This window comes from Mus caroli, chromosome 17 (assembly GCF_900094665.2).
Source record: "Mus caroli chromosome 17, CAROLI_EIJ_v1.1, whole genome shotgun sequence".
In the NCBI taxonomy this organism is placed as follows: Eukaryota; Metazoa; Chordata; class Mammalia; order Rodentia; family Muridae; genus Mus; species Mus caroli.
In genome coordinates this window covers 75,370,757-75,390,650 of record NC_034586.1, presented here as the reverse complement: position 1 = coordinate 75,390,650, position 19,894 = coordinate 75,370,757, and the positions used below count along the sequence as shown (strand labels likewise).

General features: G+C 41.5%; 1 protein-coding gene across 12 annotated transcripts in view; it reads right to left on the bottom strand.

The window, feature by feature from the left end:
• Nucleotides 1-19,894, bottom strand: part of Rmdn2 (regulator of microtubule dynamics 2) — a 75,438-nt gene that overhangs the window by 23,071 nt on the left and 32,473 nt on the right. For all 12 annotated transcript variants that reach the window (XM_029471454.1, XM_029471456.1, XM_029471457.1 and 9 more), the window contains 5 exons: nt 18,375-18,549; nt 17,064-17,166; nt 9,926-9,986; nt 2,489-2,564; nt 1,418-1,495 (listed from right to left, as the gene is read on the bottom strand). In XM_029471454.1, coding sequence (XP_029327314.1) covers nt 1,418-1,495; nt 2,489-2,564; nt 9,926-9,986; nt 17,064-17,166; nt 18,375-18,549 — 493 coding nt within the window. The remainder of the gene's footprint in view (nt 1-1,417; nt 1,496-2,488; nt 2,565-9,925; nt 9,987-17,063; nt 17,167-18,374; nt 18,550-19,894) is intronic.

Below are 19,894 nucleotides of genomic sequence, written 5' to 3'. Positions count from 1 at the left end.
TGTGTGTGTGAGCTCAGCACTGTGTGTGTGTGAGCTCAGCACTGTGTGTGTGTGAGCTCAGCACTGTGTGTGTGAGCTCAGCACTGTGTGAGTTCAGCATCGGGTGAGGGTTTGGATGGACAAGACATTCCTGAACACTGCTGCCCAGACAGTCTAGTAGAATTGGTGAGCTCCAGACTCAGAGAGAGATCCTGCCTCAAAAGATAAGGTGCTGAGTTACCGAGGAGGAAGACATCTGATGTCAACCTCTGGCCCTGTAAGTACATGCACACACATGTATACATACATGCCCACCCCACCCCATCAAGAAGCATGTGAAGTCTACGAGGATTTTTTCAGTTTGCAAATATATGCATATTTTGGTCAATTTTTATTTTATAGTTTTGAGTCTGGTATTAGGAGTGTATTAAGTTACAAATTCTTTCACAGTTAATTAAGCTTTTATTTTTGCATAGCTATGCCCTGTAGCTCTAGAAATAATTGTACTTTAAAACAGATTAAATGCATTTATATTTTTATAGTTCATATTAAATTATATATATTTTAAAGAAATATAACTCATAAAATACACACATGACATAGAGTCTCCAATAAAGAGAGCCTCTTTCTTCTCTCTAGTCCCCTAATGAGAAGGTTCCTGCTTTTGCTCCCTCTAATTTCTTTACTTACAAAGTGTAGGTAGCTGTCCTGCACCTTTCCCATGCATCTCTTTAGACACATTTCTCATTCTGTAAACTAATGTATTATTGAAGACACTGGGCCTTCGGCTGACCAGCTGCCCATATTTAAGCTGTTTCAATGTCTAATATCCCATCAAGTTACGTTCCTTGGAGGAACCCTGCCTGCGATCATGTCTGAGATGTTTGGGGACTGCAGTTAGTGGTGAAGTGCTTGCCTGGAAGTGGAAGGTGGTTCTGAGTTTGATCTTTAGCAGACTGAAATTTTAAAAAGAAAAGGAAGAGGGGGGGAAAGGTATTTTACAGCTGAAACCAAAGTCATTTTCGGGCCAATAACTAAACATATAATTTATGCTCAATAATGCTGATAATAAAAATAGATCTTCCCAAAGAACCATGATTGGTACATTTGTACACAAAACATGTGTGATAGCTGATCTCAACCTGAGAAAGCCCAAAGTATGACTTCTGCAATTCCATGGAAAAATAAGAACTGCACACACACACACACACACACACACACAAATATAATACACAAAATGTAAGCTTATAAATGATAATATATAATTTAAAATTAATATTCAATTTCAAAACATATATCATACACTAAAAACTAACTTTACAGTGCTCACTTTAGTGTGCAATAGGTCAAATCATGAAAGAGGGAGAAAGCTGTTGAAACTGTATCTATTGTCCACATGGTATTCAAGTAAGGGTTCTAAGCAAAGACAGTGACTTACAGTATAACAATATCTTCCCTTGAGGTAATATAATAAGGGTTCTTCAGGCAAAAGCTGGATGGCTATTTCTAGATGCTTCTGAAAAAAAAAAGTTCACAGAAAAGTCATCTAGTTTCAGATACACCTAAACGGAGCCTTGACAAAGCCCAGGGAACTCAGTTGTCTGACAATGTGAACACAATTATATCTCTGCAATAAGTCACCACATCCCCTGCCCGTGGAACTGAAGCTGTGACTGGGCCCCAAGGAGGCCATGCTCAGCGCCTCGGTGAAACGAGCATACATCCACGCATATCAGATGGCACGGAGCAGGACTTAGGTAAGAAAACCAGCAGCTCTGGGGAGGCCAGGGATCCGCACCCACCCCAGACGCCCTCCTGCCCTGTCAGAGTGAGAACCGGAAGCTGGGACTCAGGGAAGAGCCGTTTTCTTCCACCACAGTTACTGAGTCAGATTAGTTAGTGGGTTATGAAAACTAACAGCAATAGTACATGGTTATGTAGGCAACTTGCCTGTTTTGTTCATCACCGTGGTAACGTTAAGCTTTAGGCTCGACCCTTTGTTTTTCATTGCCTGCCGCGAAGGCAGGTAGTGGTTCTCAACTTGTGGGTCATGACCCCCAACAGCGGTTGCAGAGTGATATGCTGACCTCAGATATTTACATTACAGTTAATGACAGTAGCAAAATGACAGTTATGAAGTAGCGGTGACAGAAGGATTTTATGGCTGGGGGTCACCACTACATGAGAGACAACTGTATTAAAGGGAGCAGCACTGAGAAGGCTGGGGAGCACTGCAAGGAGAGACTAGTGATTACTCAGTCATGTTTTATGTCAGTGAGCTCATGACCAAAGGGCTAATCGTCCACCTTTGGAGGGAAAAAGGCCAACACTCATCTATGTGGGTACTATCGTGTGCCATCTTGGATAATATTTACCCTCCCCCCAAATGGTTTGATTGTTTTTCTTACAGCAGTAACTATTTCATTTTCTGTTGTTCAAACATCAGAATAAACCCCTAGTGTTCAACATGCTGAATAATCTCATGGCGGTTAGTGAGAGGAAGCTGTACCTTGAATAGATGTCCACAGTTAATTTTGTTCTGCAAGCCCTCAAACTCAGATACATAACCACACAAAACTGCATACCTGGAAAGAGAGAGAGAGAGAGAGAGAGAGAGAGAGAGAGAGAGAGAGAGAGAGAGAGAGAGAGAAACAAATAGTGGCTGTCAGGTCAATTTTTCATCAAACGCCAGTATCGCACAACACTTAAAATATGTCTCTAAAGCACTTAGTTCATGTTTTACAGAAGCAATAACAGAGATGCAAGGGCCCTACACGTAGATATTTGACATTAATGTGAACATGGCTTCTTCAGGAGCTAACTGGGCATAGGAACATTGTCCATGCCCTACACAAGGTGAGAGAAAACAAGCCACGGAATGTGACGTGATTTGAACAATGCTTGGCAGTAGGAGCTCTTAGCCAATGCCAGATGCTGGGCTCTCAGAAAAAGTTGAACCATGCACTAAATTAGATAACAAAGTGTTAACAGATTTTTAACCATATGAAAATCAGTAGTTAAAGACCATGGCCACCTCAAAATTTTCCTGGCCTCCTTATATGTCATTGAAAAACACTATCATGATTAAAATCAACTAAAACTGAGGATAATTACAACTTGCTTCAAGAAAAATTCTCCATTTTTCTCTGTTCCTCCTGGAAACAATGCATTAGTACAAGGGTACATCCATCCAAGAATGACTGATCTCTCCCCCCCCCCCTCGGGGAATACAGCCCTTTACAGAAATGGTTATTTGACTGTAGATTAGACACAGTGTTTCTTCAGTAACTGGCTTATCTACTTTAAAAGTTGAGGATACATTGTTTTTCACACCCGTTTCTGTCTGTGCAAGTCTCCAGAGGACATCAGGATGCTGCTGCCTGACACAAAATACACACATTTAACTATGCAAAGAGTGTGATAGTCTTATATTGTTTTAAAAACTGAGCTCGGGCATATGGTTTTGAGTGCTATCGTGATCGCTTCTCTGGGTGAGCATACCTTCCAAGTACAAAAATGATTGGGCAATTTCTTAATTTGGAACAGTAACATTATTATTGTTACATGGGAGACAAAAACCAAGAGCTAAAAGTCACTCACTCACAATCAGTGAAACTCCCCTTTCAGCTGTGACTGTTCTCTTTACAGCCAATGGAACCCACCACCGTAGAGGCAGGAAGAAAAATCAAGCCAGCCTATTGGAAATGACCCGAGAACCTAGAGTCAGGCAGATCACTGGTCAAATGCTTTAAACGAGACTGGAGTTTGCTTCTCTGAACCCAGAGTTTGGATATTAGATGAGTGCTGTTTCAGAGCACTCTAATCCCCCTCTGGGAATTTGTGCTTCTTGCCTCAGGTCCCAGGGTCACTGCTGTACCTGGGTTAGTGCACACAGCCTTTAAGTCATGAAATGTTGCTCCTCAGCCTTGCTCCCTCCTCCAACTCTGACTTGGGGGGTTTGTTTCTCCATATAAAATGTGTTCATGATATCACATAAGTCAACAGGACTTTTGCTGGTGATGTATCGTATCTCTGGATTATACTGAGAAAACTGACATCTTGGCAATTCTGGGGCTATGTACCCACAGCACGAACTGGCTCTCCATTTACATAGTTCTCCATATCACTATCAGAGTTTTGCAGTTTGTCTCATAGAGATCTTGTACATATTTTATATGTATTTTAAACCCTAAATATTTGAGTTTGGGTGCATGTTACTGCAAATGGCAATGTATTTTAATTTTAAATTTCAATTACATATCCCTAGTATATTAAATTGACTGGGTGTTGTACATTAATTTGGTATCCTGCAACCTTGCGTTGATGATTAAATTCTAGGAGTGTAAAGGCTGTCACATCTTCAGCGAAGAGTCCAGGCCTTCCTTCTTGGTCCGTCTCTCTCACATCCTTCTGTGCATTCGCCAGAACTCTCAGAAGAACCAGAAGGGCTGTGGTGTGAGGAACACGCCTACTCTGCCTTATCTCCCATGCATATTCGGCAGGAAAGCCACCCTCTCACATCAGCAATGATGCTAGCCATGGCTGCTCTGGGGTTTGTTCTCTGCTAAGCGGAGGCAGTTCCCACTCTTCTGGTTTTTGAGAGGTTTTGTTTGTTTTACTTTCCACGAATAATAGTTGTCTGTCCACTGTGCTTTTCTGTATCTATTGATGTCAGCATATGATCTTTCTCCTTCTTCAGTTTGTTAATGTACTAACTGACTTTTACATGTCAAACAGGCTTCTCAAAAGCTCGGGAAAGAATCCACATGGCTACTGTGTATGCTTTTCCTACATCGTTGCAGTTCAGTTTGCTACTACATTTTAAAACACGTTCTATACCTATAGCCATAAGAGATGCTGGCCAGAAGGCGCACAGTGGTGCTGGGCTACCCAGAGGCGTCTGGGAGCTCCCAGCTGGTAGAAATGTGGTGTGTTCTTTCCTTAAATATGTGATGGAATTTACCAGTGGAGCCTCGTATTTCCTATTATTATTTACCCTATGTCTTTAACAAACAAAGGCCTAAGTTGACTGTTTATGCAACATTTCAATATTTTTGAAATGCTAAAATTCTGCTGCATCATTCCTTCCAAAGACTTCTAGACTATGGAGTATTTTCCGTCCTTCTAAGTTACTATGAGTGAAGAGAAAAGACAAAGAAAGTCCATGAACTCTAAACATTATAGGAAGTACTCGTATTCTTTCAAATAACATACCCCTAGGGACTTAGGACATGAATAATCTGTTCTGAAATCCATCTTGAGTCTAAAACATTACTTGCTTTCCTCTGTGCCATAAACTCCAAGGTCACTTGTTCACTTTTCCCCAAAGGCTCATCATCTCCTTTCTTCTAGTCAACTCTAGTTATGATATGTGTATATCATTTTTATAATGCTCATTTTAAAATGTAATTTAATATTTTATTTCTCAAACTCAAGTCTGATGGGAATCCTTCCTAAGCCACTTTGCATGACGGTGAATTACCTCCATCTAGAGGTTATCTGAGGTACTGCTGCTTTCATAAGACTTGCTCATATATAATGTGTACACACACACACACACACACACACACATATGTTTGCATTGATATTGAATATACTATTAAAAGGGACAGTCATATAACTTCAACACAACCCTACTCACTTCTTGCCTATTTGTGATTCAGCACTAACACTGCACACAGTAGGGATCAGAGGCAGCCTCTTGGAATAGAAGGAGGGTTGAAAACATCAGAACACAACAGCTAAGTTCTAGTTTCTGCTTTTCCATACATTGTGTGGCTCTGCTTCCTAATCAACACACACACACACACACACACACACAGCATTGCTTCTGTATTTAGGCAACAGAAACAGACTGTTGTGTGACTCATATGCTATAAGGAGTGTAGCTATAAGTTATAAACAGTAGAGCACAATAGAGTATGACTCATATGAGAGATATATTTATACCTACAGCCAAACCCATTTGGCCAACATATTATAAATATATTTTATTATCTTGACCCTAGAGTATCTTAGGCTGATATGATAAAGGCAACAGAATCTTACAGAATGCTTCTGTAGTCTTAAAGGTACTGTAGGGAAGTTTTTCCCAAGCTGACCTATAACCCCAGCTATCCAATGAATATTTGTTTTGTAAAACAGATGAGTGGATTTAGCCTTCACAGCACAGTTTGCCATTCTTGTTGACTGAATGAGAAAAGTTTTATTAATTCCTTAATTTACCCTGAAAGACTTCCAGAAGAGTAAGATTGTCCCTCAGCACTGTGAGGTGTTGTGGATCTCCCTGGTGCTGTTTGTATTTTGATGTCAATTCTGATTCTTCATGATGAGAAGTTGGTCACACACTTTGGTGAGTCCATGTGAACCTTCTCCCCATTTTAACTGGTCGATAAAGATGGCAGAAGCGAATCGGTGAGTGAAGGATAAAGAGGGATTTCTGGATCCCAGGAAGAAGAGGAGGAGAGAGAGAGGAGAGGAATTCGCATGAGGCTGTGGAGCATGGAACTCTTGGGGACCGATAGCTTGTAGCCTGTGGTGGCTGCAGAAGCTAAGAAGGATGATATAAGAAAATCTTCGCCCACCCAGCAGTTGGCTGGTTTTAAAATATTGAAGCTGTCTGCTGCACTCAGGTGGATAGGAGAAAGACAGCTGCAGCTCGGTCATTAGAGGTTTGACAAAGTTAGCTGTTGGGGGCTGGGTGGGACTGCTGCCGGCACCTGCAACTGCATACATTTTAAAATTGCATGCAACAGGGCTAGCTATGAGATCAGTTTGTCCACGTGTTATTTCACAAGTCAAAGCTTAAGATTCTCTTTCATTCATTGCCACAATAAGTTTTAATATTTGATTGATTGAAGGGCTTTCTATTGAGTAGAGAGAATACATTTTGAGAGTGAATGTTAAACTGACATTAAAATTTATTAAATTTCCACCAGTTGAATTGATCTTAACATTTTAAAAAATTGATAGTGAATTAAAAAAAAATCACGTGAAATAATTGGATCATTACTTTGTGATGATTTAACTTATTCTGCGAATTAAGTCCTGTTGTCATAATCAAGGTATTAGATTTACAACAAAAATGGAAAGAGGGAGTGGAGGAGGTTAAGGGAAGGCGGGGTGGGCAGCATACTGAGGGGGACTTAAGTGCTGACTACTGTAGCAAGCCAGGGCTCAGGTACTACAGAGCCGGCAGAGAAGATCCGATATTCTCTGTGAAAACTGAGAACTCACATTGATAAAGGGCCTCACTGAAGACTGTGTATATTTCTCATGTGATTGCTCATGGGTCCAGAGGACTGCTGGACAGACGGAAGAGCAGAGAAAGGCCAAGAGGAAGAAGAGGGAGTGGAAGTGAGAGGAAGACCTCAGAAGGGGGCGTAGGGAGGAGAAGAGGAATTCAGTTAAAGGGGAAACACGAGTGTTTGTTTGCACCCTGATCTGGCTGACCAGGTCCCAGGCACCCAGTTTCAAAGATGAAGAGAGAGGATAGCTTTCTCAGTACAAACTCGTTTCAAGTACTCCTCAAAGTGAAGGAACAAAAGTGCTTTATCACGCATGCCAGTTTTAAAGTATACAAGATGATCTAGGCAAGCTAAGTAGAGATATAAAACCCAAGACGCCCTACACATTGCAGTGATCTTTTAAGTCTGTATCAGCGAGTTCACCTCTCCATCGCCCCCTCCTCCGGCCTTAACTGAAGCACCAAAGTGAGAGCTGCCTTCCCACTCTGAAGTAGCCTCTTCAAGGGGCTTCCACCAATGTATGGCGTGCGGAAGAGCGAGTCACATGTTCTAGCTCCTAAAGCTCACTTCACATTTTGGCACGTGTCTCTTAGAAGTTGGAGTACACAAAAACTACTGGATTTTGTTCGGAAGGTTAAAGCAAGTCCTTGTGAATGGAGCGCCCCCTGCTGATGACAGAATAGACAGACAGTTTTGCTGTTAGGGATCTTGGGAACAGCGAAAAGATAGCTGTTTTAGATAGATTTTGCCTAGGGATATCCCTAAAGAAACAAAATAGCCCCGGAGAGGGTAAATTTATGAAAAGCTACTATGGTGGTTTGTATATGCTTGGCCCAGGGAGTGGCACTATTTAGAGGTGTGCTCTTGCTGGACGAAGCATGTCAAGTGGGCAGTGGCTTTAAGACTCTCACACTAGCTGCCTGGAAGCCAGTATTCTGCTAGCAGCCTTCAGATGAAGATGTAGACCTCTCAGCTCCTTCTGCACCATGCCTGCCTGGACCCTGCCATGCTCCCACCTTGATGACAATGGACTGAACCTCTGAAACTTTAAGCCAGCCCCAAATTAAATGTTGTCCTTATAAGAGTAGCCTTGGTCATGGTGTCTGTCCACAGCAATAAAACCCCAACTAAGACACCTACATTCAAGAAATGACCATAAGTTAATTTTCTGCTGTATCTAGGGTAACTGCATGTTCATTTAGCCTGGGAGAGAAACAAAGCCTGAGGTGGTGGCAACAACTAGGAATCTAAAAATATAAAACTGACCGACAAATAAAAGGAAAGATAATTTAGAACAATATATTTTTCTTTGCTTTTTTTTCAGTGTAGAAGGAGGACACATCCCTTAAAAAAAAAAAAGCAACCAGCCAGAGCCAGGAAGTGGCTTTCCTCTTTTGCTCCAAAGTTCCCCATCCTATGTCACCTAAGTTTGTCCCCGGTTTGGTGATCCTAAGTCACAGACTGGATTTCCCTTGACCTGTGGAATTTGTTTCCTGTTACTCATCAGCTTAAAGAAAATGACCCCTCACTTCCAACCTTTGGAACACTGGTCCCACATTTTGCTCAGAAACATGTCATAACTTTAGAATATGTTTTCAAAAACCTATATCTAATTAGATTTAATTATAGTTTATCCTCAAAGGCATGAGACTTGTTAGGTTCTCAGGAACTACTCAGATTTAGAACATAATCTAAGGAGAAATATGTGAGAACAAATGTATCCATGACAGCTGCAGCACTACCCACTGTCTTTTTCTGCAAGTGAGCAAGGAACCGTGGCTGGTCAGTTCAGTGCGGCAATGTGTTAAATTTATGAAATTCTTAGGCAAATGGATGGAACTAGAAAATATCATCCTGAGTGAGGCAACCCAATCAAAAAAGAACACACATGGTATACACTCACTGATGAGTGGATATTAGCCCAGAAGCTCAGAATATCCAAGATACAATTTGCAAAACACACGAAACTCAAGAAGGAAGACCAAGTGTGGATGCTTCAGTCCTTCTCAGAAGGGGGAACAAAATACTCATGGGAGGAGTTACAAAGTATGGAGCAGAGACTGATGGAATGACCATCCATAGACTGCCCCACCTGAGGATCCAGCCCATATATAACCACCAAACCAAGACACTATTACAGATGCCAACAAGATCTTGCTGTCAGGAGCCTGATATAGCTGTCTCCTGAGAGGCTCTGCTAGTGCCTGACAAATACAGAGGTGGATGCTCTCAGCCAACCATTGGACTGAGCACAGAGTTCCCAATGGAAGAGCTAGAGAAAGTACCCATGGAGCTGAAGGGGTTTGCAGCCCCATAGGAGGAACAACAGTATGAACCAACCAGTATCCTCAGAGCTCCCAGAGCTAAACCACCAACCAAAGAGTACACATGGAGGGACTCATGGCTCCAGCCGCATATGTAGCAGAGGATGGCCTTGTTGGTCATCAGTGGGAGGAGAGGCCCTTGGTCCTGTGCCCCAGTGTAGGGGAATGCCAGGACTAGGAAGCAGAAGTGAGTGGGTTGGTGAGCAGGATGAAGAGGGAGGGGACTGGGGGTGGGGTTCAGGGGTGAAACCAAAAAAGGGGATAAAATTTGAAATGTAAATAAAGAAAATATCTAATAAAAAAAAGGACACCCTGCGGTGTGGAGAGAGGCATGTATACTGGGGAGGTAGGGCTGCAGGGACCCCGCACGCTTACCACAGATGGCAGTGTCCATTCATGGGCGCTCTGGTAATAGCTCTCTCTCCTAAAGTTTTTCCTGAAAGACAGAGAGACAGAAGTTTAGTGTCATTATAGGAGTGGGTAGGAAGTAGAGTCTCCAGTCAAGGCAGTGGCTCCTAAGTCGGGTCCTGAGGTGGAAAGTGTTTGTCCCCCTTGTGCTTGTCAGATGAGGTCATTCAGCCCCAGGGTCAGTTGCTTGCTCTGCGAGTCGGCTTCTTGATCTACGGTTTACCAGCTTCCAAGACGGTGCTTGTAATCAATTCAAACATCGCGTGCTGAACGCTTATTAGCTGCTGTATGGTGTGAACATGTGGGGATAAGGCATCACATTAGAGCTGGTCCATGACTTCCAGGGCCCAAAGACCTCACTGCACAGCAAATCCATAAGCAGGTAACCAGATCGATTAGAGCAATGTCAAGAGAGCACAGCGTGTGTGAAGGGCGGGGACCGGCCAGGGACCTGGCCTGCTCAGTCACGACAAGAATGGGTTCAGGGAATAAATGGAGCCCTTAAATTATTATCCTCAGTTTATCAGCAAGGAGATTTTTATTATTTGGCATTACTAAAACATAGGAGATTTTTAAAAAAGATTTTAAGTAAATTCAGAATGTCAGTACAGTTCAAATTTGTTGTTTTACGAATTAAAGAGTTATAAGGATTTGAAATTGAGGTGAAATATTTGAGCAGGGTGGCTGTGGCGTATGCCTTTAATCCCGGCACACAGCAGACAGAGTCAGGCGGCAGATCTCTGTAGGTTTTAGACCATCGTGGTCTACACAGTGAAGTCAGGGTGGGACTCCCTGCTGATAAGATAAAGCTGATTTCAAAGGAAGTCTAAGGTCCAAAGTGACACACTGTTTTTCTCAAAGGTACTATCTAAGTTTTTGCTTAAAAATAAGTAGAAATGTCCTTAGTAAGGACTGACATGAATGCATGTCAGTCTTAGTTTTATATAAAGGGAAAGGGCAATGCAGGTATATTTAGCCACATAAGGGTTATAATTTCAATTTAAAAGATAATGGTTTTTCTGTTGCCAAAAAGGACCCCCTGCACCCCCCGGAGGACCCCCTGCACCCCCCGGAGGACCCCCTGCACCCCCGGGAAAGATCTATTTTGCTAGTCAATGTAAGACCCAGAATTAGGGTTAGGACAAGGCTGTTTGCTTTTATCTTTCCAGAGAAGAAAAGCGTCCAACTAAGGAATCCTAAGACCATTGGACAGAACAAAAATAATGCTGTTAAGCTTGCTAACTGTATTGCAGGTTAATGATCAACTCGGCAATACAGAATACAAATGTGTTTTGCCAGAGGAGATAAATAAATCAAATGAATATACATGTCCTGGAGTCGATGTGATACTGTTTTAAATGTAAAAAGATACGGGATCAATGCCAATTAAGGTCTAAATGTGATACCCCATCATTTTACCCAACAGGACACACTGACAGACTGGTCTAGTTTAAAACGGCACAGACCGGGGCTTGCTATCCCCTTTGAGGAAGGGCGTCATGCTACCCTGAACGCGTGGAAAGTAGCTCCTTGGAAGACTCCCACGGGAGAATTGACGGCAGCTCAGCCTAGTGTGAAATACACAACCCAGGCCAAGACCTCCGAGCAGGCACGCTCTGCCTGAAAGCAGTTGAAATAAAGTTGAACACCGGGAAGGGAAGAATGTTCAATTAAAAGAGGAAAATGGAAGGAAAACGGGAGGGATAGGTATAGCCACATAAAAGGTAACCTCCAAAGAACAGAGAAGGAGACAAAAACTGATATAAATGTTTTCAAGGGTACGAAGGTACTAAATAAATAAATTCATGCTTTTGATTCCCATGCTTGGGAAACAAAGACAGAGACAGATAGGCTCCTTGTGAGTTTGAGGTTAGTCTGATCTACAGAACGAATCTGAGTCACCCCAGGCTACACAGAGAAAACCTTTCTCAATAAGAAATAATAAATGTCTGTCATTGTAGAGGAGGATATTTGGACTCCATACAATCTTGTTTTGAATTATCACAATGAAAAGGGTTATATACTCAGTGGTAGTGGTGATGTTGCACATTTCTTTGAGAGAGGTCAAAATGGACAAAATGGAGTGGATCTGGATAAAAACAGGGCTGCTAGATTGGGTCCCTCTATACTAAGGATGCCTTCTAACTGTTAGAGAAGAGGTATGTTATGTTGGAGAGAGACTTTGTATTTGTGTTAACATAAAAGGTGGGGAAAGTCTTTGGATTTCATTCAAACTGATAAAAATCAGACTTGAGAGTGGGAGACCTCCTGAAAATCTTGGCTGTAGAAAGGAAGAAGAAAATCAAAAGAACTAAATGAACCAGTAATGTACAAAACTAAGCCCTCTATTGTAACAACTCTGAGACTGACTTCAACTGGAACTTCAGCTTAGCTGGAATAGTGTTAAATCTTGCTGGCTACAGAATTTTCATGACTTATTATTACATACCATCCTTTCAGATGGCATGAATGGAATCTTATCTTACAGTTTGGTCATGTAATCGACTAGTTCAGAAAGAAAGACAGAAGTCTGTCATCTCTCAGATGGAGAGTAGAAGGTCATCTTTGGCTAAACTATGCACCTTGCACATTCCATGAATTGTTGGTACTGAACTATGTATTACTTATGAGGAATTATGTTTTCGGAAAATGACAATGGAGGAAACAGCACTCGTGAGGTCAACCCTGGAGGATGCTGGGACAACTGATCCTGCCCCACATTGTGCGAGACTTGCTTTCTAAACAGCCTCAGGGAGGGCTGCTGACTCCAGAGCACCTTGGTTTGTCCAACCTTACAGACTGATCCAGCCAGGACCTCACTTGGGCCTGAACTTTCTCAGGGCATAGAGATTGGACAACACATGATGCCAGCTACTTTCTTTTGACTTAAACATTTTCCCAATTTCCTTTGCTCCTCCCCACCCACAAAAGAATTCTTTGCCCCAAGTCAGCAGGAAGCAATTTCAGGAGACCATGGTCTGTCCCATTTCCTTAGGATGGGGTGGGCAGTTTTGGCCATTTTATGAGTTTTAGGTATATTGTCATTCAAGGGGATGGTTACAAATAGTTATGGTCCTGGACAAAGGAAACGAAATATAGAGCTTAGACTCAGGGATTTCTGGCTTTCCTTTTCTCTATCCTTCTTTCTTTCTTAGATAAAGGGAAGGGGATTGAGAAGAAAAAGGGGGAAACAGAATTATCATATAGAAATAATAGAATAAAAGGGTAGATTACTGAATCTATTCTTCAACTTAGAGCTATTGCTATTCTCAAGTGAGGTTATTTTTGTTTACATTGATATGGATATGTTCAGATATTGATACAGACTTAAGGTTTTCATTGTTGTAAGTCTTTGTATATTGATACAAAATTTAAGGTTAGTTTTGTTATAACATAAGGTATGTATGCTTCAACTCTTGTATACGTATTATGCCTATGCAATTCATTTAAAAATACAAGGTTTAGTCCCAGTCCTTTTAATAGCTGCTACTGCAAACTGTTAGGGATGATTGAGAAATGCAAGTTGCTGGTCATGTGAGATACAAGTCTGGATTACCACAGAAATATGCATCCTGGGTTGATCAGACAATTAGACAACTAGACGCAGGTATTGTTTCCCTGCCTCTAGTAAGTTGTCATGGCCATGTTGTTTAGGTATGCTATGAATAGATAGATAGTTATCAAAAATCTCAGGGACCAGTAGAATATGGAATTTAAAGATTTTTTATTATTAATTTAAGGCCCCTTTGACATTGAGACATGTCTGAGAGTACCTCACTTTTCATTTTCAAAGATGATGAGCATCGAAGAACCCCCCATATGGAGTCGCTTCAATCACAGCAAAGAAAATTGCCTGAGTTCATCTGCAGACAGAATGCTGTCCAAGAAGGACAGACACAAGGAACTCAACTGCCAAGCTCTTCCAAGACAGGATAAACAGGTCCATCATAATTCCTGCTTCACAAAAGACCTGTCAGATTTTCTGGGCCAGAAGACTGAAGACGATGCTCCAATGTTTTAGAGAATATTGGGGACTGTCCAGGCAGTCAACTGACTCTGTCATTTGTATAACTTTTGGAAGCTGTGACCCTGCACTTCCTACATACTAAAGTAATATTTATTCCTTCTCAGGTCTCTGATGGGGTCGGAGACTAGATAGTCATAGTCTTAATATAAGTTTAAGATGGTTAGGATTTAAGAAGATGTACCAAGTCTAAGAAGATGATTTTAGGATGTTATTACAAATTAGGATAGAAAATGATTTAGATCTAAAACTCTAAACTCACCAAGATAGGAAAGATGATAGAATACTTTATCTAAATTGCCAAATATAAACACAGGCTTTTAAATTTAACTCTTTCCTAATAATTGTCATTATTGTTTTATAACTGTTCCACTCTATGTTGTTTATTGTTATTTAGACAAAAGGGGGTAATGCAGAGGTTTGGTGTGTTGCTATGTATTGTAATGCTAAATTCTGAATCCCAAGGTCTAGCTGCCTCAAGATGATTGAATTCTCTGGTATGCAACCTTTTGTTATGCAAACCTTGCTTGTTAATTTAAAACCAGTAGTTGATAAAGATGACTATAGCTGGGCAGGAGAGGTGGGTGGGGCTTCAGTTCTTGGGATTGGGGTCTGAGGAGAGACCAGAGGAGAGGGAGAAGAGGAGGAAGGAGGAAGGCACCATGGGGCAGGTGGATCAAGAGTGCATGGCCTGTTGGAGCAGGAGCAGCAAAGGTGGAGCATGGCAAGTGAAATCTTGAGGTTACTGACAGAGAAGTAAACAAACTAGCATAAGGGGTTGATATATGCCCAGCTTTGATGCTTAAAGGCTTATTATAAATATAAAGATTTTGTGTGTGTGTGTTTCTTAATTTGGGAACTAAACAATCTAAGGTGAGGTAGAAGCCCCCAAATAATATTTACTGGAGAACTGAACTGTGATGGTTGGTCACTGGTCCTTTATACAGTTATTTCTCTAGTGTGGCACGGTCACACTCACGGGTCCCTTCTTGCATCTCTCCTCACCCTTTCTCGCCACACTTCATTTTAGCACTGTTCCCAGAACACTAACATGTTGAGGTCATTTCTTAAATGTACAAATAAAAGTGATCCTTTTTGCTTTACTTCAGTATTTGAATACACTCCTTCTGTGTGCATGAAAATGGTGCCCTCTTCTTCTCGTGACATGGTAAAGTTTCTTCTTAAGGGTAACTCTCATTTTAACCCCATGCGGCACTCTGGCCGCTAGATCGCCATCCCGTTTTCCTATTTCTCTGTCTCATATATCAACTCATGTTCCAGCTTCATTCTGTCACGGTGACAAATGTCCATGACCGAAAGGGACTGAGAAGGACTCATCATAGACTGTCATTGTCCCCAGTCACAGCAGAAACTCAAGCAGGGACTCAGGTGCAGGCCTGCTTGCCATTCCACACACTCCTTCTAAACAAAGAACTTACCCACAGCCAAGGAAGAGCAGCAGAAACCAAAGCATGGAGGAATGCCACCTGAGGGCTTGTTTGCAGGTCCATGCTTATCTACCTTTCTTCTTCAGTCTGGAACTATCTGCCCAGGGATTGGTCCCACCCACAGTGGGCTGGGCCCTCTTACATCAATTATCAACCAGGACAATCCCCACAGACATGCTCACAGATCTGACCTAGTGAATCCCTCAGCCGAGGTCCCTTCTCAGACAACTCTAAGTTTCATCAGGTTGATAGTTACAGCTGGAAGAACAACGCACTTGAGCTCTCCTTCAATTTAAAAACAGTCTAGAGAATTTTACCTGTGGGAACGGTTATCTCCATAAGATTTCCCTACATGAACCTCTAGCTCCTGCTATCGACTCCTCCTTTTATTTATACAAACTTAACACCCTGTAGTCTGAAAATAACTCCCCATTTCTATTTGTCCCTTTATATATTATTATAGGAATGCATCACCTTCCCAACAAAGTCAGAGGTTTTCCTCCTGTATTTTGTGCTCTTAGTCTCGTCTGCTAACAGAAGACCCAAGAGGAGTGCTCGAGAAAGATACATTACTGCTAGCAAGTGTCAAACACTTTGCACATCAATATGCTCTAACCCCCCCCCCCCCAGCAGATATGAATTGAAATCCTTTCAGGCTCTGGTTGAAACTTTCTTTTCCTTGAAATTAATCTCTTTTCTAGAACTCCCCCATGGATAGTGCCTTATAGTTGGCTTGCTACAGAAAACTGCTTTCCAGAAAGGAAATAGTTAGGTGGAGAGGACACTTAGCAAGGGAATCCGGAAGACTCCCGCAGATTCCAATCATTTGTCCTTCATGGAAATAAAGATGCCAGACTAGAGTGGGAGGAGTTCTTACTTGCTATTTCCTTCTTTTTTCTTTTCTTTTTTGGGTGGGGGGTGGTTTGGTATTTTGGGTTTTCGAGACAGAGTTTCTCTGTATAGCCTATACTATCATGGAAAAGTCGGGAAAAGAGAAAGCTTTGGAAGAAAGGACAATAAAACCTGAGGCTCAGAGAGATGGACATGCAGGAGTTTTGACAAGAAAGCATTCTGGCATCCAGTGAAACATAAATACAACAACCAACAGCAATAATTTGACAGTCTCCTTGGTTTTTAATGTGATAGTGGAAAAATTCAAATATATGCAAAATGGCAGTTTAAGGTATTGCCTTTTGGAAATCCCTGACAATCGAGAGGTTATTTTTAATGTGTTCCTGGCCTACCATGCCATAGGAAGTGAGTTGTGAGTGTAACTGATAGTACAGCTGGAGGCCACAACACTCCGTGGCTTATAGTTGCACCTCAAATGCTAGCACAGGTGTTTTAGCTTCCTGTGACATCATAAACTCAAAAACTGAAATCAGGGCTTTGTTTTGTTTTGTTTCTCCAGTTCCCTGCTTTAATATCATTAGCTCAGTTGCTTTAAAGGAACATACACTTTAGTCCCAGAAGACCATTTTGTTCTGAGGCTGTGTACAGTTTTTCATTATCAGAGTATATTGAAATGGATTGAGTCTTTAACTTAGACAATTTTGCTTGAATTAAACCCACTGATGGCTTATTGTGGAAAACAATGCCACCTGAGAACACCCAGTGCTGACGAATTACTTACCAACATTAGCATAATGCTTCTTTTCTTGTGTACTTGTAGATAGGTCATACATGTCTCCATAGGCTCGGGCCAGGCGCCACAGAAACTCTGTTTCTTCACTAAACTGGAAAGATAGCATTGCACACTAGATTAATGCAGTCATTTGTCCAGAATGACCATAATTGCTTTCATTGTACCTTAAAAAAATTTAGGCAAGTAAAATGGTATTTATAGATGACTGAATTTATACTATAGATATTTAACATTTTAAATCCAAATATTTATGGCTAAGAAATATGACCAAATATAGTGTTACATTTGGATCTTAAATCATTTAATATTATACAGATATAATTACATATTCCCCCTGGACCAGGTATCCTCTCCTATTATCCTTTGTAAGTTATCTACTATCAGCATAATAAAAAGCTTACTGAGCATTAACTAGTGTCTGTAAATTGAAGTACATTATAATTTTTACCTAAATGATTCAATTATAATTGTAGATACTTTAAACGTTTTAAAAACTTTTATTGACAGATAATCCTTGCATATCTTCATAGGCTATAGTCTGATTTTTAGGATATCTGTATATTATGTGTTGATCAGTTTGGGTTCACAGGTTTTACACAGTGTATCGAAGTTGCTAAACCTTCTTTTGGCCAAGGTTAGGTTTATATTGCTCATGGGCAAAAAAGAGACTTTATATCTCCTCGAGCTCTCATGAGCCCTTATATCCTTTCTTTCAGTTGTGATGGTGAGACTAACGAACTCAAGTCCAATATTAAACACTGCAGAATGACTACTGATAGAAATAGCTTTAGATACCAATACTACATTGAAAGCAACACAGGAAACGTAGCCTGGCGTGGTGGCACATGCCTTTAATCCCAGCACCCGGGAGACAGAGGAGGATGGAACTCTGTGGGCCAGCTGGTCCACAGATCGGGTCCTAGGACAGCCAGGGACACATAAGAGAAATCCTGTCTTAAAAAACAAAAACAAAAGAAAACCTAAAAAGCTTTTTATTCTTTCCAGAGAAAACATTATGCTTAGGTATAATGTTTTATTCTTCATGTTACAAAACACACATTAAATATCCAAGTTAACAAAATCAGAGTAAATCTGTATCAGGTTGGTTTCTATTTTTGGGACCTTAGATAAACCCGATTAACTCAAATGTAATTTTAATCAGTTATTCATTTTATAAAAGTGCATCCTTATTTTCTCCCTGTGAATTGCAACACAGTGCTGTAGTTTCAGTAAGAGCAGGGTAGTACTTTAATAAAAATTTCAAACTGTGTGAACATACCGCTGCCACACAGCTCTTACCTTCTCCTTGTGGTCGCAGAGTAGCTCAAAACTCTCCATTTTGTGAGACTCATTCATCCGCAAATGGTCTGCCTTCTGAAGGAGGACATCCAACTTTAGCTCCTCTATGTGTGTGTTAAGAGCCTTGGGGAACGGGAAGTTCTGTTCCTCTGTGTCAGTGTTAGCTGTAATATACCTAAGATGGCAGAAACAACCACCAACTCCCTTTAGACTTACACATAGTGACCAGAGCAATCCTTTGAAAATTCAAGTCGAATTATTCCACTCTGTGCTAGAAAATGTCACAGCACCCATTGTTATACCTTGTAAGCAGTCAGCTCTTGGCCTTTCAAGAGCTGACTGCTTACAAGGACTTGGGCGGTTACAAGCACATGCCAACCCTAATAGTTCTGTGACTTAATTTCTGACCAATCTTCTCAGTCACCGGCCCCGTCAGCCTCAAGGCGTTTAGCTGCTCTCTCTCTGATAGAATGTTCTTTCCCCTAGACGTAACCTCTACTCTTGGCTAACATCTGCAGCAATGCATCTTTCTTCGTGTGGCCCACCCAGATCTTTCTACCCAATTCTACAATCCTAAATCTTTCTTCCTTTCCTTGTTCTGCGTACATTTTTTCCCCTCGAAGCACATATTCTCTTTAACATGCAATTAATAATAACCACACTGCATGTGGTTCGTCAGCTACGTTTTCAGAATCAGCTCCACTAGAATGCATGCTTCTTAGTGGTACGTACAGTTCACTAACAGAAGAACTAAGTAGCCAGAGTACATTCATTAGATGCTGTTATAGATCACAGCAAGCTGCAGGAACTCAGCAGGCACTCAAAAATGTGTATGTGTATATTAGCACATGTTCAGGTATTCTTCTATAGTTGAACATGATGTTCTAACTTGTGTGTGTGTGTGTGTGTGTGTGTGTGTGTGGTGTATGTGTACATGTGCATGTGCACATGTACAATGGGGTGCACATGAATGGTATGTGGAGGCCAGACGCTGACACCATGAATTTCCCTTAGTCACTCTCCACCTTGTTTTTTGAGACAGTGTGGATTATTTCACACGAAGCTCACCTAGTAGCTACACTGGCTGTACAGAGGGTGCCTGAGACCTACCTGCCTCCAGTCCCTCAGAGCTGGGATTACAGATGGCTGTGCTAGCATTTACACTGGGTGCTGGGGATCTGAACTCATGTTAGTGTGGCAAGCAGTTTTCTGACTGAGCCATTTTTTGTTGCTCCCACTGCTTTAGTTTTTAAAAATTAATCCTACCCATGTATGCTGGCTACTTTTATGTTAACTTGACAAGCCAGAGTCATTTGAGGAGGGGACATCAGTTGAGAAATAGTCCCTCCAGAATGGCCTGTGAATTGTTCTCTCGATGACGATAGACATGGGAAGGCCAAGCTCATTGTGGGTGTTGGTGCCATCCCTGGGCTGGTCATCCTGGATGGTATTGTAAAGCAGGCTGAGCAAGCCATGGAGCTAGTAAGCTAGTAAGCAGCACTTAACTGGCTTCTGCATCA